General features: G+C 38.2%; 2 protein-coding genes across 9 annotated transcripts; one reads left to right on the top strand and one right to left on the bottom strand.

Annotated features, from left to right (window-relative positions):
* Positions 1-5,131: 5,131 nt before the first annotated feature.
* lhfpl5b (LHFPL tetraspan subfamily member 5b) lies at positions 5,132-8,015 on the top strand. The gene is made up of 2 exons (XM_067527762.1): positions 5,132-5,646; positions 7,768-8,015. Exons 1-2 carry the CDS (start codon positions 5,238-5,240, stop codon positions 8,013-8,015), a joined length of 657 nt encoding a protein of 218 aa, XP_067383863.1. The 5' UTR covers positions 5,132-5,237.
* Positions 8,016-9,866: 1,851 nt separating this feature from the next.
* srpk1a (SRSF protein kinase 1a) lies at positions 9,867-23,904 on the bottom strand. Of its 8 annotated transcripts, none has more exons than XM_067527519.1 (17): positions 23,787-23,904; positions 23,068-23,122; positions 17,808-17,935; positions 17,469-17,577; positions 17,241-17,328; positions 16,771-16,858; positions 16,358-16,464; positions 15,828-15,993; positions 15,717-15,742; positions 15,361-15,586; positions 14,844-15,233; positions 14,581-14,681; positions 14,185-14,292; positions 13,955-14,024; positions 12,812-12,904; positions 11,782-11,874; positions 9,867-11,248 (listed from the first exon to the last, which is right to left on the bottom strand). In XM_067527519.1, exons 1-17 carry the CDS (start codon positions 23,797-23,799, stop codon positions 11,064-11,066), a joined length of 2,046 nt encoding a protein of 681 aa, XP_067383620.1. In that variant the 5' UTR covers positions 23,800-23,904; the 3' UTR covers positions 9,867-11,063. The 8 variants fall into 8 exon arrangements, with proteins under 8 accessions (XP_067383620.1, XP_067383619.1, XP_067383626.1 ...); XM_067527518.1 differs by lacking the exon at positions 23,787-23,904 and adding an exon at positions 22,307-22,479 and having other exon boundaries at positions 23,068-23,105; XM_067527525.1 differs by lacking the exon at positions 11,782-11,874 and having other exon boundaries at positions 23,787-23,902.
* Between the last annotated feature and the right edge of the window lie 2,530 nt (positions 23,905-26,434).

The following is a 26,434-nucleotide window of genomic DNA, read 5'->3' as shown; positions in this document are numbered from 1 at the left end:
TCATAGCTACCTTCATAAACACATTTATCATCACTGAAAATATGTTTCCACTGTATGAAGAGTGAAATTGTGATGTTGTTATAATAAATAAATATATGTTAATAAATAAATATATGTTAAAACAGTACTGTACTAGTGCATATTCAAATAAAGCCAAACAAATATACAGTAACTAAAGAGGTATAATTAAAATCATGTCCTTTTAAACACAGACATGATAATCTACAGTTTTCCTAGTAGAACTTACTAAAGCACGAGTGTTTATCTCTTCAGTGCCATATTCATAATGATTCATTCCTTAGCCTTTCCATCCATCTCTTTATTTGGGTTCTGCAATCTGTAGTTTGCAGAGAGCTGGGTTAACGTGTTTGCTTATGCCCCTCTCCCCTTCTCCTGCATCTCCAGGCAGTGAATTTACTGCACAGGAAACTTAACTGGCAGATCGGCTTAACAGCTTCTCTGAAATGCAGTGAGGTAGAGGAATTATTAAACAAACGGATAAACAAACCTGACTCACTGATGTTTGAGAGTGACAAGGCAGAAGAGCTCAGCTATCAGGTTTTTCTTACTCACTCAGTAGAAGTAAAGAACACAAATGTATGATTACCCCTCGAAATCCTTCGAGAGTAAATATGCCTGTGATGTTCGCATGTTCTGGGAGTTCATGAGGTAACAATTGGTGTCTCCTTCTGAACTCAATTAATTATTTCTTCTTCACACTCCTTTCTCCTTGACACATTAGAATGAAGACAAACAATGACCATATTTAAGTCCAGTTGGTGACCTTTGACACATCTCTCAGGCCACACTCAGTTCATCCATCTCAATTCCTTTAGTTCCAAGCCTTCCCCTGTCACTACCGGTGTGCCCCAGGGCTCTGTCCTGAGGCCCCTTCTCTTCATCACCTACCTCCTTCCCCTTGGCAATATTTTCTGAAAATTCAGTATTCATTCCCACTGCTTCGCTGATGACACCCTGCTCTACCTGTCTACCAAACCAAATTCCACACTCCCACCCTGCTCCCTTACCAACTGTTTATCTGAAATAAAATCCTGGTCCTCACAATCGACAGCTCTTCTTTTTCCTCCTCCTCTCAGGGGGGATCACTGAGCTGAAGAGTTTGGCTTGATTCTGGGTGTCACCCTGAAGAGCTCATTATCATTTAATCCCACATCATGATCACTAGGTCTGCATATTTCCATTCCATTCCATTCCATATCCATTCACAATCTCGCCCCCTCATATCTGTCTGATCTCCTCTACATTGCCACCTCCTCCCGCTCTCTCAGATCTTCCTCTTCCATCCATCTCACTGTGCCCCGCTCACCTTAGCACCATGGTGAGCAGAGCTTACAGCCACTCACTCCAAACTCTGGAACTCCCTCCCACCGGACATTAGAATCATTGACTCTCTTTCGGTCCTCAAATCCAGACTAAAAACTTACCTGTTCAAGATCCACTACTCACTATAATCTGTAAATGCATTGATCTGTCATTATCTTCTGTTTTATTTGTTTGTTGATTGTTTGTACAGTGTCCTTGAGTGACTTAAAAGGCCCTTATAAATAAAATGTATAATTATTATTACATACCATCCATTCTTTCTCCCCTCTCATTTAATTTCACATCTCATGTATCTGCTATTTAGTAAATGCAAATGAATGCACTCACATTATAGAAAACAGTGGACACAGCTGAATGGGCATTTTGATGACAGGAGCTCCGCTTGATTTTCTGCCATCTCATTAGTCACAAGATCCAAGTTTAGACAATAGGGTAGAGGCCCAAATAAGGTGATGGGTAGGACTGGACTGGATTTCAAGCCAGGTAAGGCAGGCAAATGCACAAAGCCTGATAGTCCCCCATAGTGCTGAGAGGCTCAGATGTACTGTCTGTGTTATCTGGGAGTCTATTTTGTAAAACCATATATTATTGTGTATATTTCTTAATAAATTAACATTCAGCAAACTTACTGATATCACAGAAAACCTGAGGCCAGTAGTGTAGGAGTACTGTTTGGTTTCGGGAGCTTCAGACACATTATAAATACAGTGTTTTGGCTCTGTCGGTCCTTATCTTCAGTGAAGACATAACTTTTGGATGAATTGTTGTGAAGTATTCTATAGACATGGGTTCTGCACACATTTACAGTGCCCAGAGGAAGAAATGTACTTTGGCAATCCACTGACTTACCTCAGCATCACAAAACCACCGTAGAACCACAGACTCTAAATCTTGTTCTACTATGTGCATTGAATTTCACTAATTTAATACTTTAAGGAGAGAGATCCATCCCACATCATTTTGTACAAATATTCCATTGCATTTACCGTACTGTTAACATAGATTAAGGAGAATTAATATTCTGTTTCTATTAAGAATGAGGCATAATGTCCATTTTCAGTCTTGGCTGAAATGTCCTGCATTGCTTTGAAGCACAAAGAGAAACAAAGAGAAGGTCCTGCTCTGTTCTCTTTCGGCATTAAAAGGAGCTAAAAACGTTTTCGAGTGACAGATGATAGATTGACGAAGCAGCCAGTGCAAACATTCATTCTTCTCAAGACAAAGGCAGCTTTAGATTGAGGAGACTGTGTGCCACCTCTAAAATAAAATCTGTTACTGCTTCTCAGTTTGTAAGAAGGTGAGAAAATAGTAAGACAGTTAAACACCTTTATCCTTCTGCTAATGTGAACTCCTGTCTGTGTTTTTAAAAGAAAGTTGTAAAAGTAGAAAGTCTTTTATTACCTTATAATAACATAAATCCAGTATATGAACCTTTAAGACATTTTGTTTTTTCTGCATTGGAGAGCTTTAACACAGCAGTATTGCTCTAGGTTAAAGACACATGGATTTATCTTTTTTAATTCATAACCAGGGAGAGTGAATGAAACTGAGGTGGATTTTGGATTTGGCCCATTCTCTCATATCATTGGATGCTTTCATTGTTTTGACTTTCACACAAACACGGCACAAGATTTTACGCCAGAAAACTAATGAAGAGCTTAATTGTTTCTGAAAGTGTAAAATATGTATCTGCGTTTGTGGATGCACAAAGCACTAATAAAGTCCATCTTAAAATCAATCTTTCCACACATCTCCTCTCCTCCTCGGTAGAAATGGGGACCTTGACGAAATCTTGTCAGACACTTCAGAATCTGTCACGTGTATCAGAAATTACGCCTCATTAGAGCAGCACTCAAAAGCAGCTCCCCCACATTTTTCTTCCACACATTGGTTTTGATTCATCTGCTCCCTCGCCCTCCCCATCTGAGCTGGTGATGCTTCCTTCTCTGCTACCCCCTGCCGGCAGCTGATTGTCCCTCCTGAGCCACAGGGAGCCGTCAGGAATCCCCTCGGGGAAGCAGGACATTCTCCACACATGGCATAGTGTCATGTAGGAGGCCCTCAAGCTCCTTGTTACTAACACTGACTGGAGGGTGACGGTCACAGATGGTGGCATGCTCTGTCCGGCTGCCCCTGTCTGCCTCAAGCAATACTTGTCATCTTGAACTGAATATGTCACTAAAAGAAAACAAACAAAACAAAACAATGTGCGTGAGGAGTGAAAGCATATGCAGCAAATAAGACTATGTTCTTGCCCAAAATTTAACTATGGAGTTGATTGCAGTGATTTATCAGCTTAGAGAGAGAGAGAGACAGAGAGCTGGAAATGTTGGACTCACCAGCATTAGATAGATCTTTGCTTTGTTATCGAGCATAACAGACCAGCTGCTTTTGGCAAACATAAGTGGGCTGTGTGATTTGAAGCTGCTCACATGTGTGTAGTGTTAGGTTTTTCACATATGTGCCATTTCTGGGCTAAAACAAGGTTCACTGTTGATGCAGCTGAACTCCCAACACCCAACAGCAACAGCAATCAAAAGCCACAATCTCTCATTGTTTTAAATGTATTTATCAACATACAGTCTTTATTGTGTTCCTGTCACTGGCAGCGCATTTGCAGATAAGCATCGCTCCACTAAGAAGCTTCAGCTGGAACAATATTGAATTTGATATCAGGATACTTTGGTTTTCAGAGCATTGTGCATCAGCCAAAAACTTCACCAAACTCCAGGCAGAATCCACATCTATGGATTTTTGAAGTTTACTAAATATCACATCATGACATTTTCAAAATATTGGAACAAATAAAGTTTGTACCAAATTAAATTAGGTGTTAAAATGCAACGCAGCTACAAAACTAATCATCTGAGTAATGGTTACTAACTTTAATAAGCTACCACCAAGGATATAAACTTAATGCTTTGTTGTCTAAGAAACTAAATACCTATTTTTATCAATAACATTATTTTTACATTCACGTTACATTAATCTTTGTTTTTCTTTTTTTTGTGTGTATCATTATATCATCATTATATTATTTAACTATTACATGTTTTGTATCCTTTCTATTATTGCTAATGTTATTATCAAGCCTATTGGTTAATATTAGTTTCATATTTCACAAGCAAACATAGACTGTACATAGGTTCGCCATATCTCACAATGTTGTTATGATGTTATGTTTTGTATTGTGTGATTCTTACTGTTTTGTTGTTGCTGTTGTTGTTGTTTTGTTGTCTGTTTGTTTGTTTTTGGTGAATTAAAAAAAGATTACAATTTAAAAAAAGACTGACATTAATACCTATAGACATGATGACTTGGAAGACTTATTAACATGTCTATAAGGATTTGTCAATGATTAGTTAACCATATTTATTAGGGCAAAGTTTATAAATGTCATTAAGTGGTAGAAGGACGTGTGTTTCCCCTTGAGGAAACCCAAGGGTTTCTTTGACTGTACAAGAGTAAAGGTGTTCTTTTCAAAACAGTTACAGTTACAGTTTGTTTTATAATACAACATATTTGTGTACTGATCCAATTCTAAGTTAATACTATATTCATGTAGGCCTATAGAGTGTCTTATTAATTTAAAAGACCACACCGTAAATTATAGGATCATTTGCCAAATGCAAAGAGAGCATTTAGTTACTTTCTCCCTTCCAATGTTACTTATGTTTTTAGTTCCTAACTTTATGTCGTTGGTCACCTGGCAGTGTCTGACGTCAGAACAGCGTCATTATTTAGAGAGCTGAGGTGCTGTCCAGGGTGCTGAAAGGAGCCAGTCAAGCAACAGGTGTTCCCGCTGTGGTGTGTAGAAACTCTTGGTGCATTAGTACAGCAACAAAACAATTTACAGAGCACAAAGTGAAAAGTCTTTGTTTTTGCTCGCTAACATGGATCTTCTCCCAGCAAAAGAAGCTGCTAAAATTTATCACACCAACTATGTGAGAAACTCCCGGGCCATCGGTGTGATGTGGGCAGTGTTCACCATCTGCTTCGCCATCATCACCGTGGTGGTCTTCATCCAGCCCTACTGGATCGGGGACAGCGTCAACACCCCGCAGGCAGGCTACTTTGGTCTCTTCTACTACTGCATCGGCAACGCGCTGACTTTAGAGCTCAGCTGTAAGGGCAGTGTGCTAGACTTCGGCTCCATCCCTTCACCGGCCTTCAGGACCGCCATGTTTTTCGTCGGGACCTCCATGCTGCTGATTGTTGGCACTATGGTCTGTTTCAGCTTATTCTTCTTCTGCAACGCCGGGAACGTCTACAGGATCTGTGCATGGATGCAGCTGGCCTCAGGTGAGGAGCACTGTGTAATTTGCTCGAGCATTTCCCATTTAGTTTAAACTCCATTACATTTCAGATGCTAATATTGTTTGTTGTTTAAATTAAGATTTAAAACAAACACGTGTAAAACACTATGAATGGAGTCCTTTGTGCATAATGAATACTTTTTATTCAGAGACAAAGTACACTTAGTAGACTTTTTGGATGTAAAACCCTTTTGGTAAATCAAATGATTCTTCAACCTCATCAAAATGAGCATGAATGTGTTGTGTTTAAAACAACCCACAGTAAATAAGAGCATCATTTTGGGGTTATTTTGTAGGTTTTGGTTACACTTTATTTCATATCCCATTACTGATATTCTGAAATTAAAAGCAAATGTTGTACTTTACTGGAGTATTTTTCTATTTTAGGTCATGTTTATTTTTTTCTCCACTATAATTCAAAGGAAACATTTATTTTGAAGCTTTAGTTGCCAGCTACTTTTTTCAGATGAAGATTTTTAATCTGGCTGCTAAGGTTGCCCTTGGTGGCTGGGTGGGGTGGGGTTTGAGCCTTCTGCATCTACCACTACCACTGAGCCAGCAGTCCCCCCCCAGTAACTTACTTAGGAACAAGGAGTGCAAATTACTTTACATTATTAATATTAAAGTATTCAGTTTTATTCTATTCTGTAAATAGTTTTAAGCAGCACCACAGAGGCAAAGTTAAAAGTCTGACTTTCAAGAGGAGTCTGTTGATGTTTATTTTATTAGTTAGGTCTTAATTAAAATCTTGGTGAGGGTCAAAGGTCACTATCTGCAGAGAGCACTATACAGACCAATGGCTCTATTACTTATTATGTTTAAAAATAATAATATTGGAGCTGTTATATTAACTTGTAACTACTGGATTTAAAAGACTCATGAAACGTTTAACAAAGTTCAGTCTCTGAATGTAAAAACTCGAGTGAGCAAGACTCTATTTAACTCTCCTCTACAATGAGTTTAAGGTGTTAAACGTGCACTGTCATGAGTCCCCTTCTCACCTCTCTAGTTTTAGGCATGACGTGTTTGTTCTGGATGTGTTGTTTTTCACTGTGGTAGCCAATAAAGGATCCAGTTTCAGTCCAGAGTCTGACACATTTGATGGTGGATTGGTTACATGTAACAAGATCAGGTGTTGCTGTGTTGTTAACTAATCTAAACACGCGCCTGAGAAATACCACGGCCTTAGAAACTAGACTTATGATAGACCTACTTAACCAGGGGTGGAAGTATTTAGATCATTTAATTAAATAAAAGCAACAGGAGAACAATATAAAATTATTGCATTAGCAGACTTACTTTAGTAAAAGTAGTGTTGAAGTAGTGTTGGCAACATATTAAATATTATAAAATTATTCTGTGACTGATGAATCATTATGTTTAACATTATTATATGTATCACTGATGCAACAATGTGAAAGCAGTGTTGTACTGATGTAGCTGGTTCTGATGATTCTGATGGGTTATGACATTAGTGTTAAGGTAGGAATTATTAACAATTATTAAAGTGAAGCTTTATGAAATGTCCAGAGGAGAACTTTCCCTCTGACTGAACAGCTGACAGCTCATAGGTACCTGAAACATTTGTAGAATGAGCAAGAGATGCAGGTCTCAAGCCAAAGTTTTTAGAACAACCAGTGTCATCTTAACATTGTGTGGCATTTTTTTAAGCGTATGTTTTTGAATGTACAACTTCAGAGTTAAGTGAGTGGTTCATCCTTCAATTAAATATAAATAAAACAAATAAAATAAAAAGTGTTTTACCAAAGTGCAGCTCATGAGTAAATCTGTTAGTTATTTTAAACCATTATATAAACTGTTTGTAGATTGATTTTGCAAAAACCCAAAGGAAACTTTACCAGATGAAGTGTATTTAACATTTAAGAACTTTCATAACCGTACATCATACAAACAGCACCACTGTGCATCCGTGCCCTGCTGCACCATAAATAAAATAAACCTCTAGCACTTTATAGGGGTACGTCATCCCGTGTATGCTGCATTTGGGGCTTTAAAAAACTCCCTCATAATTATTCATCAAAGTAAGAGCACACAAGAGGCAATTATTGCAAGGCTTTGCCATTTCTGTTCCCTCCACTCTCTGCAGCTGTGTTGATGGTGATGGGCTGCATGATCTACCCAGATGGCTGGGATTCTCCAGAGGTGAAGAGGATGTGTGGTCAGAGGACCGATAAGTACAACCTGGGGAACTGCACTGTGCGCTGGGCCTACATCCTGGCTATCATCAGCATCCTGGACGCCCTCCTGCTGGCATTTCTATCCTTCACCCTTGGAAACCGCCAGGACAAACTGCTGCCAGATGACTTTGAGGTGGAGGGAGCAGGTGAGAGTTAAGGTAAGTAACTCTATCTGGTTTTGAGCCTGACACTGGGAGTCTTAATGCCTTTTTTCAGACATTTTAACTTGTCACAGTAAGAAAAGCATAGTTGTTAATTATATCATTAAATATAATTCTGTAATTTTAACTGGCAAATGCTCTGCAATTATTTAGCCTTATCTACACTCAAAGCACTTTATATGTTCTTCTTGTCTAATCCTTCATATACTCACATTCACACATCAAGCTACCAAGGCATTCTCCTGACCCACAGGGAGCAGCCTGGGCTTCTAAGTGTTGTCCAAATGAGGAGTAAGCCAGTTCACACTACACCATGATCCTAAAACTGAGGCACCTAAATGCAATTCAGTCATCATTTATTCATGTGAATCTTTACCGGCATCTTTTTAAAATAATTAAACAATTGTATTTACTAAATATAATATAATAGATTAATCTACTATCTACCTATAATCAGTTGCCAGTTCTTCAGCTACACCTGACAAAAAGTAGATTATTACAAGATCATGGCACCACATTGATAATGTTTGACATTTGGTCAAACAGGTATAGACAGATGCTGACTTAAATGTGGAGATGGTGTCATTTAGTCTTGTGTCACTGATATAAATAAAGTGGATCATACAGACATATCAAAACTTGTCTAGAACAGGTTGAACAAAAACTCAGTATAATCACATTCAGGAGGGTAGAATTTTTTTGCAGCACAGTTTTACTACAGTGGCTTCAGATAGGTGTACCTAATAAACTTGTAGCTGATATTTGCACTGTACACTCTCATAGCTCACGTGAACATGTTAATGTTGAGATCTTCATACTGATGATGATTTCACAGTAAACTGAATTTCTTTGGTTTTGTTAGCATCCACAAACAGTTTATGGTAAATGTTTTTCGAGAAAGAATAATGCTCCTGTTTGCCCTTTCCTGGTTTTCTGCATAAATTGGTCAAGAAAGGATTTACTGTAGTTGATTAATATTAGTGGTAAATGGATTGAATCAGTCAGCCAATTAATCTGGCGGATCTTTAACATTTTTGAGTGATTTTCTCACACCGGCTGATTAAAAAAAACATTTGCAGACATATCTGCACCCTACACTGGCACCATTTCACTTAAATTTGTGATTGACAATTAGATCATGCTGATGTGACTCAACCTGATGCATTTTATTGGCAATTGAAGAAAGCAGTGAGTGAGATTAGTGGACCTGAAAATATAATTGTTATGTTCATGCAGCAGTCTCTCCTCTCTGTCCAGTCTCTGTGATTATGACAGATTTCAATCTTATTCTTTTCAAACTTAATCCTAAATCTAACATAATGATGCACCCTCCAGCTAGTTCAAAGTTTGGGGGTTTTTTTTTTGGCATTTCAAATTAAAGCAACTGTTTGATGTTATGCAATTTCTTTTCCGATTGAATATTGTTGCCAAAACATAGTCTATTATTCTAAGTGCTCCTGCTTTCTTTGGAAGTTGCTTAACTAGTTTCTTAGTTTGGGTGTCTGCAAATCAATACAGCAGCGCTGGTTATTAGCCAGCACAGGCCCAGTTTCCTCAATCCATTAAAGTATCTCTCCTCTTTTACAGAAAGCACCTGATGAACTCACAGACCTTCATAGTGTGATGCAGATGCTGTTCACAAGACAAGGCAGCCATCTCACAACCTTTTTGTGCGTGTTTTGTTTTCTGCAGTTTATATTAAGTTGTGGTGACACACATCTCTTGGCAACTTAACAATCCTGTCGTTTGTTACTGCTATATAAACCAGAGACTCCTTTCTACTGCAACTTTCTGTAAATTATACCAAAAACCTAAAATATTCAACAGAAACAAACCTGGTACAATCATTTTGTATTGTATGAACATGTTTTATTGTATGGTGTGTTGTACAGTTTTGTAGATTGACACAAAGTTCTTGAATCTGACACGAATGTAAACTTCTTTTTTACCTAGGCCTCAACTGATACATAGGTTACTTTGATATGATGAATTTGGGACACCATTACGCAATATCAAATTTCGCCATCTCTATAGTAAAAACAGTGACATTATTAACAGGTGGCCATACATAAAACTGAGCACATCTTTCATACTCTTTTATTAAAACACAGCTACCCAGCTAAATAATTTTAGCTAAGATATAAGATTTGTTAAAAACTGTACATAACTGTAATATACATAAAGGCAAACTCTTTGGTACAGATATATACAGTTTATTTTCACTTTTTTTCCATTAAATCGGGCTTCCTAACATTTGTTGTTGAAACCTTTATAACATTATATTCCTGAATTGAAATAGATGTATGAGAATACCAGCCTCCCATGAAAGATCTGAATTGACTAACAACACTTAATACCAGGTGACAACAGCTTTGTTATGGATAAATTATATGACCTACTTTATGAGACAGTATATGTCTCAGTAAAAAAACTGAGTCTGTCTGAATAAATGCTGTGAACTTTCCGCCAGTGTAAAGGTCACCAAGTGCAACTTCCTAAGCCTACTTTACAAATACAAATGTATACCTTACATGTGTAAAGAAAAAAAGAACACAGTACAAATGAAAATGGATGACGGGGAAAAAGACAAACAAGTCCTTTCTAAGGGAGTCAAAAATGACCAATAAAGGCTACATATCCTTGATTTGTTTGGGTTTTAGTGCAGGAGTGTAACAAACAAGGATGAGTCACTAGCAGTACAATAACAGGTTTGCTTAGTCAGGTGGGTGAATGAAGCACAGCAGTTGGAGCCAACATGACCACAAAATAAGATAATCCACTGGATTCCTGACGTCATCACACCAAGAGAAGAACCAGTAAATACAATGCATACATACACAGAAGCATCAGCTTAATAACAAGAACATAAGAAATCTAAAACAAAAAAAAATAAATATTCATCTGATAGGCCCAAACTGGAAAGTGATCTGTTGCAGTCTCTGGAGAAAGTGTGTGTGTGTGTGTGTGTGTGTGTGTGTGTGTGTGTGTGTGTGTGTGTGTGTGTGTGTGTGTGTGTGTAGGGGTAGGCGGGCTGGAGATCTCCACTAGAGGGCGAGCCAGGGGTGGCGCAAGCACTCTGCAGCTGTGGCTCTTTTCTCAGGGATCAGCTCCAGCATTGGAAGCAGGAAGTCAGTGAAGCACTCTGCTTCTTCACGGGGCCACTCGTACTTGTCAATCAGCACCTCCAGCAGGCCCCATGGCTTAAGCTTGGTGATGTGTTTCAAATCTCCTGCAGACAACCACACACACAGCGCTGCATCAGAGATCCATGAAGTAATATAACACTTTACAATATGTGCAAAACATTTACATTCTCATCCTATGCACTTAAATCTATTAAATAAAAATAAAAAAAAACACCTTCCTTTCTGCTCTTTCTTGCATCTCGTGAAACGTAAATACTTTTCTGATAGGACTTTGCTTTGATGTTTTTCTCCTTGACTTAGATTTTTGTTGCCTTGTACCTCACGTCTAAGTCGCTTTGGATAAAAGCATCTGCTAAATGACTAAATGTAAATGTAAATAAGGTAGTACAGTCTATTAATACATCAGCAACATTCATTTTCATTATGTGAATACTAAAAACAACAATTCTTGTTAACTGTAAATGTGTTTTTCAAACTATTTGAATGGCTTTATTTAATACTAGCAAAAGGTTTTACTTACAGTTACGTAAGAAAAGACTCAATCATAACTGACATTAAGGCATGATTCAAAGGACGAAAAGAAAACTGCCACTTTAATTTTGACTTCATATTTTACCTTTCTTGGTGAAAAAATCCTTCGAATATTTGCCGCTCATTATGAGTTTGCGTGGGACACTCCCCAGCAGCTCAATGATCAGCGCTATATGGTCTACACAGCAGACAGACGCAAGAGGAAAAGGACAGACAGACAAGACAAATAACAGATTGGTAAGACGGTGTCCCAGTCACAGGCCCACTCTGGGTGTGTGTGGAGGGCTGAGGAAAAAGGGAGGATCAGGCTGACAGCACACTCACAGGCCAGATGGCACCCAGACCAACAGCCAGATATTAAATTTCAAATATGGCCACTAGACATCACAATCTAAAGTATTTCTAAAGTATTAGTTTGTATACCCATGTCACATTTGTCTCCTAATCATAACGTTGTAACCAAGTCACTGTTTCAAAGAAAAAGGAAAAAAATAAATAAATAAAAATAAAACTAGAATTAGAATTTGTGCATTAAAACAACTCTAGGGCACTGCAGCTAATAATCAATTTAAATAATCATAATATCTCAAACGTTTTATGCAATTGTTTTAAACACTAGCACATGCACTTTTGATGTCAATTTAAACATTTTACGTTTAAACTGCATTAAGATAATTAAAGTATCTTAATGTTAGAGCTCTAACAGAAGCTGTTAAAAAACATCTACAATCTCTCTTATTGTTGATGCATTTATTCATAATAAATAAAAGAAAATGCATTTGATCAAATGTGTTCAATCAAGCCACTACTGTGGCTCACCTTACACTGGCTCCCCAACTGAGGGGAAAGTCAAGATGGGAGTCAAAGTATCCAGCCAAGTCCTCTGGCTGCAGCTGAGGAGGTACTGAATGTACCTCTGCCAGACGACTGACACTTAAATCAATGTCCGATGGCACTGTTCAAAGCAAAATGTATTGGTCTGTATTCATTATTATGCACAGTGGAAAACGCACACCGTCAGCTTTGGAAGATCTGAATGTGCTGCCAGTGACCTTTACTCTTCACTAGCCATCCATCACTTTCCAGAGCGGGCCACAGACAAAGGGTTTGCATACCTCTCCTGGTGAAGTATTCCTGTGAGTATTTCCCACTCAGAGCATAGTGACGAGGTATTTTACCAAGCAGTTCAATCACGAGAGCAAGATGGTCTGGATATGAGGCACATTCGGGGAGGAGATGGAAGACAGCAAGTTTTAAAGAGGATGAAATGGCAAATGGGAGAGGGGATAAGAGAAGGACGGCAGTCATGTGGAACAATTTATTAGGAACAATGGATGATGACAGCCTAGTATAAAAACAAGCAGGAATGGGGAGACTGGGAAAAGCTATTACACAGATTTAAACACAAGTAGGTCATTCACTTCTATATATGAAAACAAACTATGAAGATTAAATCATACAAATAATAAGAATAATATATATGGCTTAGAGTACTGCTATCAAACCCATACACAATAAAACAGCAGATAAGGGTGTTTGATTAGTAAAATAAATCCCAATTAATACACTTAAATTCATATATGTGAACAAGCAGATTAGCAGCTGCAGCACGTGCCAGTAAACTAAAGGTTGACTCTTAGCACATACCTGACATGTCTCAGCAGAATCAAATAAGTGAGGTAAACTTCAAGCTAAGCAGCACGCCAACATTAACATAAAAAGAGCATGAGAAGAAACAAGGAAAGGTGGAGCAGAAGTGACGAGGAGGTGAAGAAAGATGAGAAATGAAAGGAAGGCCTCATCTCCAAAAGTGCTTGCACAAATGTGGTTTGAGGTGTTAGATAGGAAATAAACACAGGATTGTTGATACTCTTCACATGATTCACATGACTCACATCATCGTTGTCTCTAAGTCTGAGAGTATTTGAGATAACTTATGTATTTCATCACAGTGAAGTGTTAAGCAAAGTGCACTGCAACTTACTGTGCAATCAGCACAATGACTTGAAGTGAAGGTCACAAATTGCCAAGCTTGCTCTGAAACCCTTATTAAATATGTGGATATTAAAAAAATGCAAGGTGGTAAAGCCCCAGTGAGAGTAAATCTAACAAGAAAAATAAGGCCGTTCACAGTAGCAATAACTGCTAAAAGTTCAATAATGCTATTACCTCCTTCCAGTAAGCATACTTATGAGCAAAGATTTATGCTTAAGTGACAACTGGATAAACCAAGAAAAAACAGGAAGTCCAAACAATACCTTCATCCCTGGAGTAATCTTCGCCAGAATGCGGTTCAAACAAGTAGTCCCCTGTGGCAAGCTCAAAGGCCTGAGGAGACAACACACTCATTAAAAAAGCAAAAGAAATATTTACTCCCACCACTGTATACACTCCCATCATACAAGTTAGGGCTTTTCTAAATACAAGGGACTATGGGACTATGTTTTTTATTTAGGTTGTGTGACTTAGTGTAAAAGCAATCTCTCACCATGCAGGCTGTGCTCCATATATCGGCTGGTGTGCTGTACCCAGCACCAATGAGCACTTCTAAGGACCTGTACTGCCGTGTCTGGATGTCTTCTGTGAAGTGCTTGTGCTAAGAGGAGATGATAAAGGAGAAAGAACAAATCAGACGCTTACGTAGGTAGCAGTGCCCTGATGTACTTGGGGAAATAATTATTCAGAACTTATAAATGGGTGGGGACCCTAGCAAACTGACAAACTGCACCTGCTATTCCACATCTGAACCTCAATAATGGCACAGTGTACAAACAAGGAGCTGGAAGATTTCTATTTTGGTAAGTATATGACACTGCATGTGTCTCTAGCTCCAAAGCCTCATCGCTAATCAGGAAATCCCTGAGGTCATTAGCAGAGTACTCACCACCCAGCAGGCATTTCCTAAGTCTGCAATCTTGACCTTGATATTGTCTGCATTGAGTGGCTCAAGAGGGTTAACTAGCAGGGATCCAGCTGTTAGTTTGCCTACATGAGAGCAAAGAGAGAAAGATAATGATGGTTTAAACATCTAGAGTCAAATTCAATACTTCAAAGATCACATGGCTGAGCCTTTACTAAACTTCCAGAGCCAGAAGAAACAGCAACCACAAAACCTTTTGGCAGATTTACTAAATTTTGCTGACTGACCATTTCCCAGGCTTTCCTGGGTTCTGTATCCGCAATCAGGTTCATCCTCCTCTTCCTCCTGCAATACGCTTTGTTCCAGCTCTCCCTCCTCTAACCCAGCGGGAAGGTTCCTCTCAGTTACTCCACTGCTGTGAGCACACCTGCCTTTAGTTTCAGTGTCCAGATCATTAAGATGTGGAGAGTCTAAACCATTGCACATGGCCTGCACAGGGGGTTGCTTGTATTGCTCCTCCTTACTGGCACATTGCTCTGTGGGGTCTGTGTTGCCATTGTGTTGGTCTTCGTCCCTCCACTGAGACTGCTGTTGCTCAACCTCTACGTGGCCATTATAGCTTAGTTCTGACAAGTCCTGTGGTCCCATCCTCATGATATCTGCATGCACACTGCTCTCTAACAGTAGCAGGAAAGAACAGATAAAATGGTTCCTAACAACAGAACTTTACCAACAGAAGTGGAAAATTGGGAAACAATGGATGTCATCAGTGAGGCAATTACTATTGTGATATTAGCTGCTTACCCCCTGTTTCTTCAGTTCCTAGCTCTTGAAGAGACACCTGTCTGAGAGGAGCACAGACTCGTCCCTTTGGAGATTGTGGATCCTCATCTTCATAATCTTCCTCCTCTCGTGTCTCTGTAGTCTTTTCCATTTCCTCCAGGTCCATTATGCACTTTTCCAGTAGCTCAGCTTGTCGCTTTTGCTTCTTTTTTAACTTCTTCTTCTTGTTCTTGGACATTTTTACTGTCTGTCAAAGATGAATGTAGGGGGGGAAAAAAAGGTGGTTCTCACTAATATCTCATATTTCGGGGACTGCTTTACACGAAAAATGTAGAATGCCCAATGTTCTATACTAAAATTAAATAAAAGGATTGTACCTGTTTTGGAGCAGGTGCTGTGCTTACTGAAAAGAAATTAAAATAAATTAAATAAGAACAAACTGATGGCGTACTGAATGTACACATTAAAAATGTGTGTGTGTGTCATACTTGCTGAACCGGAGGGAGGAGGCGCCCCGGCCCTTTGCCACTCTGTGGCCTCTGCTGCGAGCTTCCGGACATAAGGCTCATCAACACTCATCAGGATATTCTCCGGTTTAATGTCTGTGTGGATGATCTCACACTTTGTGTGCAGGTAGTCCAGGCCTTGGAGTACCTGGAAAATTATTAAATGTCAGACTTAAAGGAACAGAAATGCTGTTGCTTAAAACAAATTTAAACCAAATCCTTGATGCAAATCCTTGTAATAGGTCTTTTTTTATATTGATTTACAATGTAAAATCAATTAACCAAGAGTAAATAAAGACCGATACTTAGTGCTGATGTACATGATACATCAGTACTAAAAAAATCAGTTACTGATTCCCAAAATTCACACACTTCACGTGTTCAGTTATCACAACATGCCCTGCCCTTCCAACCCTCACATGACCTAGAGGATACGTGACGCTTGTCAACTTTAGAAAAGCTATGGCTGATCCTTCAGCACACAAACAATGTGACACTGAGTCTCATGTTACCTGATGTATGATGCTCTTCACACACGGCAGGGGCAGCCCCTGGTAGTTGGACTTTATTATCCACTTTAATAAGTGATGCCCCAACACCTCAAACACCATGCAGACATCTAAAGATCACAGCAGTCAAGGTAGTAACGATGCAACTCAAGAAAATTACCATGTACTAAAGGTGGAGTCCCTGTGCTCTTTCATTAACATGAATAGGAGCATTGTTTAAACTGAAAAGTGCAGATATGTGCATTATTGCAGATGGAGGTACAGCTGTCAGCTGTTGTTTACTGTGTTACTTGAATACTGTTTTCCAGCTAAATGTGACACCAAAGGACAGAATGATATTTTTTCAAAAGAGGGTTTTGTTTTTCTGAAGAATTAAACACAAGAAAGCATTTGCAATATTCTGATCTGAAGGATTCGAGTTCCATTGACGCCAGAGATCTTGAAGTCATCTAGCAGCTGGACTACCATTTCCCGGTTAGGATCATTGGGGTCCGAGTTTCTCACCTGAGGACAAAGAAAGGGTACAACATTATATAAACTATCAGGATATGATTGAGTCAAAACAAAAGCAAATGCCCCCCAGCTATCTGAGCTATTCTCTAAAGCTAACAGCAGAGGAAAAATACATTTGGATCAACTGATCACTCAGTCATATCCTTCCATCAATGCAGAGCATTTTCAGAGGATAAGCAATCTGCTATCCTCTGCTATCTGCTACATCTGTTATTTAATGCTACATCTTGTTTCCCCAAAGATAAAAGTAAAATTAGCACTAGCTATAGAGTCACCAATTTTAAGGAACTAAGTAAATTAAAAAAAACCTAGCATTAAAGTTATCCCTTAATTCTACAGGTGCTACCACCCTGCAATTACCTCAGCTACTTACAGATTTGAGGAGTTTGATCTCATCCACTGCGGTCTCTGTGTAGTGCTCCGCACTCTTCACCACCTTCATTGCAACAAATCTTTTCACTCTGCAACCACAGGGCAAGTAACAATCTCTAACAGGAAGCACAGTACATGATCCTATCACAACAGTCAGCTGCTGCTACTGAATTCGGGGCTCAAAAACAACCCAGTGCAGTGAAAATATGCAGTAAAAATTTTCCCCTACTTGATGTCCCAGGCAAGCCACACAGTGGAGAAGTGTCCCCAGCCAAGTTTTCGGATTACATGGTATTTTTTGTTATACAGGTCTCCCACTTTCACATGGTGATAGCCACCTAGAAAATAATAAAACACACGTTAACTGGACAGTTCCAAAACTAAAGTGCAACCATGTTATAACTAGTTACCAACTAATCAAGGCAGCACTTTTTTTATTGTAAGTGCAAAAGCTAAATGTAGGCATTATATTGGCATAACTTTTTTGTGAAAGTTTGTTTACTCAAGCTTATTTTTGGTTATTTACAATAATCTGATTACAAGTGTGCATCCAAATTGTAAGACTAACCTTTGCAGTAGTCATTAGGGTCCTCCTGCTCTTCATCATCCGAGCCAAGAATCTCCTCAGGTTCCTCAGGTTCTTGGGGCGAGGTTTCTAGGTGGGGCTGCTGTCGAGCTCTGGGATTGGCTGGCTGCCTGATGGACAAACACACCAACCACCAGAGATTTTATTGGGACACTGAACCACAATTTCATTCACTGCTGATCGCAGAGGTCCTATGAGCACTGACCTTCCCAACACTGCTTTCCATTTACCAGTCATTTAATTAGAGAAATAATTTCTATTTAATAAATGGTTCAGGGTAAACTATAAATCTATAGAAAATATGTAAACTTTCATTAGACTCCACCCTATAGATTGTTCCGTTTTAAAGCATACTTGCTTTAAAATGCCCTGGTTTGGTCTTGATGGCCATGCTTCTTCTATCTTAATCAAACTAACTGAATTTAAATTACAATCAATCAGCCTAGCAGATCAATGGTTAGAGCATTGTGTTGGAATGCAGAAAGCTGCGGGATCAAATCTCACCCCACCAGGTGTGGCTCTACCCAGCCATCAAGGGCTATGTTGGTGCCGGTCCTGATCCCGGATAAGCAGGGGCAATCAAATCAATGTGCGCAACACGTTTCGCTCTGGCCTGAAGGGACAAGCCAAAATTGAACTTTTGGTAAAATAATGTTAGTCATCATTCAAGTTTTCCATAGTTCAAAAGACAAACAGTGAAGGATGTCTTACGCTAATCAACAAGACTGGTGCCAAGGAAATTTTATGGATCTATGTCTGCACTAAACAAATAAGCACAAACAGATGGGCATCAGTTTGCAAACTGGCAGTCTATAAACTTGCAAAGCAAGTAAGTACACATTGTGATATGAAAACATTTTTCAGGTGAATCCTGCATGTAACCCTGCCAATTGAAAGAGCATCTGAACTTCTACACTTTGTTAATGCGGGGCACAAAGAGAGCTTACACTGGCAGCACTCACTCCACAGATAACACTACACCTCGGGAGGAGAATCCAAACACAGAAAATATTACATGCAATCTGTACAGCCGGTTATTTTATATAATGCACTGCTAATCAGGCGATAACATATGTCAGAGTAAAAAGACTTCTACTGAGCTCTATATGATCCCTGCAGAATTAGGATATCGGTATTTGATAGCGGTAGAAACTAAAGAAATCACAAGGATCAGAGAGAAGTTGCATTAATGGAGAGAAATGATGTCATTATCAAAAATAACATTACTTACTACAATGATGTGAACTCATTCTAAAAAGAAAACATTAAGAGAACAGTAGAGGAACAAGGTCCAGGGCTTTATTAACTACAATGAGAAAAAGCCACTTCATCTTCAGCATGTAATACAGGAGAACCTTAAAAAAAACGGACAGCTCGGCCTGAAATGCATGTTAAATATCTCGATTATTACTTACAGTTGCCAACTTTTCTGAGGGTTTAATGGCAGTTTAACCTTAACAGCAGCTAAATGAATCAAAACCAGCAGAGTATGGCCTAGGGTTTTACAGCAATCAGGCTTAACATTATAACCACCGGTGCATTTTAATGCAATTCAATACAGTGGCTCTGCGATGAATTCTACTTTTACAAAATTATAATTTCTCAGTTTTTAGGTTTAAACTGTCAGGAGGGCGATAATTCTAGTATTCTAGTGTTTTGCGTATGCGTCTGAATCCACTGTAATGTGTCTTCTTCAGATGTCTCCTTTTCGTCCATGTCCTTTGATCATTTTATTCCTGCTTCTTTTAATATTTTAACTGATATTGTAAAACCTCTGAATCCTACTAATAGCCCTTTGGAACTTAATCTGAGCAGGTTACTGAAAGATGTCTTTAGTGGTGTTGGTCCTCCTTTACAATTTTTTCAAGGAGTGACTTAAACTGGGATTAGTCCCGGATGCTTTTAAATATGCTTTGGTTACCCCTTTGCTTAAAAAAACTCCACCTTGATGCTTCAGTTTAGCTTATTTTATAAAGACCAGTGTCACATTTACCTTTTTTTAACCAATCTTTTAGAGAACATAGTTTTTAATCCATTACAGTTTTTTTTACATTTTAATAGTATTTTTGGGAAACTTCTTTCTAGATTTAGATCTCATGCGAGTACTGAAACTGATTTGGTGAGGGTGCTCAATGACATTTTGCTGGCACAAATTGTGTTGTCTGGCCCAAAAATGTTTTTACTGAACTAGCAAATTATGGCCCATAAAAATATATTAATCATAAGGTTACCTTAGTTCAATGTTGTTTCGTGTTATGTATATACACATTTTGTAAAAAAAAATCCGATCAAATCACTAGTATCAGTTAAGCCAGCATTGCTCCACTAAAAGCAGTGCAGGCAGGGTAGAAAAACTACAGCTAATGTTAGTATATTGTGATTGCAAACAGTAACAGAACTGGAAATTTTAACGATGTTACAGAGGTGCCCCTGTATTTTTACCGTCGATGGTTTACTAGGAACCCAGAAAACCAGACTACCCTTTTGGGGTCTTGAAGGGTTCTCTCATTTCAGAGGGAGAAATTTCTACCACTTCCCCTTATGAATCTGTTTTTGAAGAAGAATAAAAATCAGAGAGAACTTAAAAATGATGAGTAGGGGTATAAACTATGAATTGAAATTGGACTCTTCCAAGAACCTGAAGCACAAAAAAAATAACAGGCACTGGAGCTCTGCATAAGTGATAGGGGGAATCCACCCCAATATAAGAAAAGTTTCTACCATCAGTCAAAATGTAAAAATTAGGAAGCAGTAAATCCTTCAACAAGTCAATGATCCAAAACACAAAGCAAAGTCAGCCCAGGAATGATTTAAAAGAAAGAATGAGGTGAATAGTTTACCATGGCATTCCCAGTCTCCAGACTTAAATATCATTGAAAACCCATGGATAGAAGGCTGTCCATGGCAGACAACCAAGCAAGCTGGTAGATTTGGGACAATTAGGGTATGAAGAATAGGCTATAATTACACCTAAAAAAATAAAACTGCTGCTCAGAGGGTGCCTAAAGATTCAAGATAGATTCAAATACAAACTGTAATTTTATAAAGGAGGATGCAAACTTCTGCTAATGTACAAATTTCATTATTACAATAACTCTTCTAATACACTATTCTTATTGACCAGTTTTGTTACTACTGTGAATGAAACTGAACGTGCATTCAATATTATGCTGATGCAAAGTTTTGCACCTGATAGTATGCAGAAAACGTGAAGTTGACATAAGGTCCCGAAAAGCATTGCCACAGTAGGTCAGTGCTACGGCTATAGTAGGTGCGCAGGAGTGTCGTCTTACCTCTGCATGTATGCAAAACTGCAGTTTGCTTGCTTTTGAATTACCAGAACTTAAAGTGAATCCCTGGATTTAATATCTCCATCTAGGGTTTCTCCCTCTTCAGCTTTTCTTTTACTCATTAAATTTGAGCATTTTAAATAAATTTTTAGCCAAACAAAAGCTATGCAGTTAACCCATTCTAAATGCATGCTCACATGATGGCAGAACCTACTGTATGTCCCCTAAAAGTTCACTTGTTTTGAGCGACGTAATTTCAAATTCTCTAATAAACCTTTTATTAAAGAATTATCTCTCATTGAGCTTTCAGTGATATACACACAACAGTGAAATTAAAATATAGCATATTTGCACTTCAACCATGCACAACAAGGTATTTTTGAGAACTAAAATAGGATGGATCAGGTGTTTAGAGTTCAGGACATCCCTAATCAAAGCACAAGGCGTTTAATAAATTTATGCAGTAATTAAAATACATTTAATGTAATAAGATGTAATAAAAGCACATCATCATTATTTTACTTTGTATTTATCAGTATATATCTGTGTTTGCCAATACTTCAGCTGCTGATATTAACTTGAAAACCTTATGTTACTTCCTCCACAAAGAAGATTAAGGTTGCATCACTATGGGAGCTAAGATAGCTAAGATCGCATTAAAATTAATTCCTCAACTGTAATCTGTAATGTCTCAAAAATGGGCTGGCTTCTACACAAACTGCAAATTCAGGCCTGACATTATTGTTTGAAACACTTAACATAACAAGATTCATTTTATGTTTGTGTTTCTATAACAGAAATATAACAAGAGCATACAGCTGGAATTACTAAATTATTTCAACAGAATTTGGATATTGTAACGATGTTTCCTAATTTTAAATACATTTTCTAGCTCTTTCATTACTAGATTTGTTTATTTTAAGACATTTATAGTAAGAAATCAGACTTAATAGCAATTAACAATCTTGTCAGTTCTTATACTGAGTCACAGCTCTTCGTGACTATGGAATGCTGATCAAATAAGTAATTGTGAGGAAAGGCATTACTTTAATTAGTCATCTTTTTATGAAGAAAACTGTTCTCTCACTGATTGGATCCTCATATTTTTGCTTATTATATTGAGTATTAAGGCTGCAATACTGAAACCAGTGTGCACTGTCTCTGAGAAACGCATATTAAATTGATATTTACCTGACAACTGAGTCCAAATTAGAACCAGATCGAGTCGCTGTCCTTAAGATGACTGACAGTGTTACTGCTCTTCTATACAAAGGGTGCTCAGTATGCGACGATGACGAAGGCATTTAATAGTACTGCTTCAGGCTGTATTGAGCTTCTCAGTATTTAGCAGATGATTTGTAAGCCTAATGCAAGACAACAATGTCAGGAGTAGAGTATATGCAATGCAGTAGTGCTGTTTTCAGTAAAACACCATGCTTCGGTGAGTTGATGTGGGCTTCTTCATTCTCTTGCTTTAAATATAGCACGGGCTGTTATGCAACACTCTGGAGGATGCCACCGATAGCATGATTAGTAGATTGTTAGGTACACCAGAACTATCAGTATGAGAAATCAACGTCCATTTCCAGCATTATTGTAATGGTATCATTTAACAAGTACTTTTACTGTAGCACTTGGCCATTAGGTTTATTTTTTGGCACTACATCTTATTAAAATAAAGTCCAAAGTTTTATGGACAATGCTACTTCTCTTACTTGAACGTCTGTACTGTCCAAAACAGTATTATTATTCTAAGATCTGTCAGTATTTCACCTCTTTATCTGAAGATCATGCAAAGATTAAAAAATGGGAAGCAGGAAGTCAAGGACCTTAAGGTGGTTTTACATTTAAACGTCCAGACCATGTAAAGACAGCATTTCTGTCAATCTACAGCAAATAACCAAAAATGGCTTCAAGTGGTGTAAAAAATAAATAAATAAATAAAAACTTACTTTTTGCTTGTCTTTTTCGCTTTCACCCTCTTCTTCCTCGCCTGAAGCGCCAGAACTGTCGAAAGAAACCAGTGACAAATTATTTTTTCCATTGTTTGGTTGCCGTTTCATCTCCAGCTGACGTTCAAGACAAAAAGGATGATACTGTCTGAGGTAAAGGATGCACCTACCTCGCCTTACAAATCCTTAACTCTATCACAATGCACTGGATTATAAACTTTTACATCTAAATCACAACGAGATCTAGATCACAACTTTACTGCATCTGTCGGTCAGTCACTCAGTTTGACACTGGAAACCATCTAACGTGAAATTACATCATTAATCTATGAACCGATGTAACGTAACGTATGTCTTCTGTAACGTTTGTGTGGCATAAAGTAGTTTTATACCGACTGGCCAGTTAATGCATAAACAGCCGGTAAATGCTGTCGGTGTTTCACCGTGTGTATACAATGGAAACAACTAGAAAGCTAACGGTTGCTAGCTAATCCTGACATGTCCCATTGAAGCTAAAGCTAATGTCTAGAAGGCTAATATAGCTGAACAGTGCGTGACAGACGCGTTCACTTAAACCACCATCTGAATGTATGCAGCTCAGCGGCTAAACTTTACATTCATGCACGCGAAGGAGCATCCATTGCAGTCTCGACACACACAAACACACACGAGATAACAGTACCGTTACAGTACGCCGGAGTGTCGGTGTAAAGATTTACCTTTCCTCTCCATGTTGGCTGCTGCACTCGTAGCTTAGCCGTTAGCCACACCACCAGTGAACGAATGTTCCACGCATACGCATGCGCACTGCCTCGTTTTGCTCTAGAGGCGCTTCCCCGCTGATGGTGTCTCCACCTGAGCATGAACACATTTTTATGGATTTTACTACAGTGAAGCTGCAGGAAACACACTACGTGGCCGGATACTACTATTAGGAGAGGAAATATCTGCAATAATGCATCTATAAACATACCACTTTTTCTGGAAATATGTACATTAAGCATTTCGCTTCTCTGCAAAAAAGAGCTTTGCTTATGTTGCACTTAAGTTCAAATTCCTTTAAATGAGTTAAGGACAAAAATCTGTGTGCTTGCTTTTTTCAGGTACATTAATATTTTTTTAAATGAAATTAAGCATCAGATTTACTCATTAAATAACAGTGATTACAGTCAGTGGCAGACTAAGGCTGTCTAAGGGGCAGGGGCAAAAAATATTTAAAGTGCACCTGTTATCACCAGAAAGCAAAGATGCACAGTTGGATGCACGAAGGGCTGCTTTGCTATATAATGTTTGCTGTATTGTGGGGTCATCTTTATAGCTTTTGCTTAACTGTGGGGATGACATGGGGGGCACCTTATTGTGTTTGCCCTACCGTTAGAGCAACTTAAAGAGCACCTTTTTATTTTTGCTGTAATATGGGGAGACTACACAGGGCACTTATTGTATTTTCTACTATACTATGAAAAGTAACTATAACAATCAAACAAATGCATTGGACAATATACTTCAAGTACACATACTTCAAAAATTTACTCATGTACAGTGCTTAAGTAAAATGTATGTAGTTACTCTCCCCCACTGAATAATATTAATAACAAAGGTGTGAACACACAGTGACAGAGTTAGAAAGTGGACATTGGATTAGATTCAAAACATGGTAGTATACATACACATTACAGAACATACAAGACTAGGTTAGGTTTGGTTAATATTTCTTCTGACCATTTATGGATCATTCTCAAACAAAAGACTACAAGTCAATTTACTTGTACATAAAAACTCTAAACCAAATTTTGAGAATCACTATACTTTAGTAATCCAGTGAACTGCCATATGAAGACATATTTATGTAGGAGGGTACTAATTTAAACTGTGTCCTACTAATTACTGTTAGTTGTACGTGTCAAATAACCGATGAAAGCTGAAGTGATTAAATTGTTTGTTCTCAATCAACACAGCTGAACAACTATATGAATATTAGCTTTACACTGCCTGTATAGAATTTGAATACTGACAATATTAAAGTGATTAGCGCTGCCACCTCACAGCTAGAAGGTTGCGGGTTCGCACTCCTGGACGACCGTGCATTTTCTGTGTGGAGTTTGCATGTTCTCCGTGTTTTTACCTGGGTTTCCTTCGAGTACTTGGCCTTCGACCCACAATCCAAAGATATGCCTGTTCGGTTAATTGGTGATTCTAAATTGCCCCTTTGTGTGAGTGTGAATGGTTGTCAGTATGTGTATGGCTCTCTCTAAGTTGGCCCTGGGATTCAGGGACCTTTCATAGACTGACGAAATGGTCAAGGTGGACCCAGCATCTTGCCCTATGTAAGCTGTTACAGACAATGAATGATGGATGATAGGTCATATCCACATGTGGAAGAAAGGTGGTGTAGAAGTATAAAAGCATTAACATAAACATATTGTTAAAATATCAAAACTAAAAAAACTATTAGAATTATGTAATATTTTACTACGAGATTTTAATATGATTATTATTAGAATTGTATTCATCAATCAATCATCAATCAATTCGTCAATCCTGCAGCTGTTTAAGATGGAGCCAAGTTTAATTTATATACTGCCTTATCTTGTGGAAATGGTTCTTTAATCAAGTCTTAACCAAATAATTTGTTAGTTATATTTCAAATTTGATTATGCAAGGTAGTAACTGAAGAAAATACAGTAAATGCAAGTATTTGCCGCTAACTAGTAAAGGAGAAGAATTTTTAAAGCAGAAAATAGAAATACTCAACTACAGTCGACCGCTTGGGTAAAGTTACTTTACACAACAGCCACTTGAGAGACCGAATCTGTCTCTACAGATGTCCAATGTCCTGTTGGTGGTGAAAGTGTTGTGCACCTGGGAGTTAACACTATGTACTATTTAAATAATGATTTGTCAATTCCTCTATCATAACAAGTGAATGTGAATTTCTCCAAAGTTTCCACCGAAACGGTATCTGCACATCTATCAACAGATCCATCCAACCAGTTTGTAAAAGCACTGAAAGTAGAAGCAACAAGAACCAACTTGCATCTGCACCTGTTGATATTGTATCTAAATACATAATTTAATTACTTGTTTCTTCTGTGCCTGGTGTGCATTGTGTGTCAACAGTGTGTGTTTAGTGGTTGAGTACAGTATGTCTAATATGTACAGTAGAATTGGCAGCAATGTAAGCAACTGTATGACATCAGTTGTCAATGAGTGTGACAGTCTGTGTTACTGCTGAAGACTAAGATGATTTAGGATTCAGCATAAAAATTATTATATAATTGATTATAATTGTATTCAAAGAAAAATGAAAAAAAAAAAGTATGCTCCAGAGATCAATCAGTATTTGTTCCAATAAGAAACTGTTGTG

The sequence above is a fragment of the Channa argus genome, chromosome 13, assembly GCF_033026475.1.
Source record: "Channa argus isolate prfri chromosome 13, Channa argus male v1.0, whole genome shotgun sequence".
Classification (NCBI taxonomy): Eukaryota; Metazoa; Chordata; class Actinopteri; order Anabantiformes; family Channidae; genus Channa; species Channa argus.
The sequence above is the reverse complement of the archived record's forward strand: the minus strand, read 5'-3'. Positions and strand labels throughout refer to the sequence as shown.

Coding starts and splice junctions, on each gene's coding strand:
- lhfpl5b (XM_067527762.1), top strand. CDS start 5,238: ATGGATCTTCTCCCAGCAAAAGAAGCTGCTAAAATTTATCACACCAAC. Junction 5,647..7,767: donor ATGGATGCAGCTGGCCTCAG/GTGAGGAGCACT, acceptor CACTCTCTGCAG/CTGTGTTGATGGTGATGGGC.
- srpk1a (XM_067527518.1), bottom strand. CDS start 22,419: ATGCCTTCGTCATCGTCGCATACTGAGCACCCTTTGTATAGAAGAGCA. Junction 15,743..15,827: donor TCCTCCCTCCGGTTCAGCAA/GTATGACACACA, acceptor ATTTCTTTTCAG/TAAGCACAGCACCTGCTCCA. Junction 14,682..14,843: donor CCAGGAAAGCCTGGGAAATG/GTCAGTCAGCAA, acceptor GCTCTCATGTAG/GCAAACTAACAGCTGGATCC.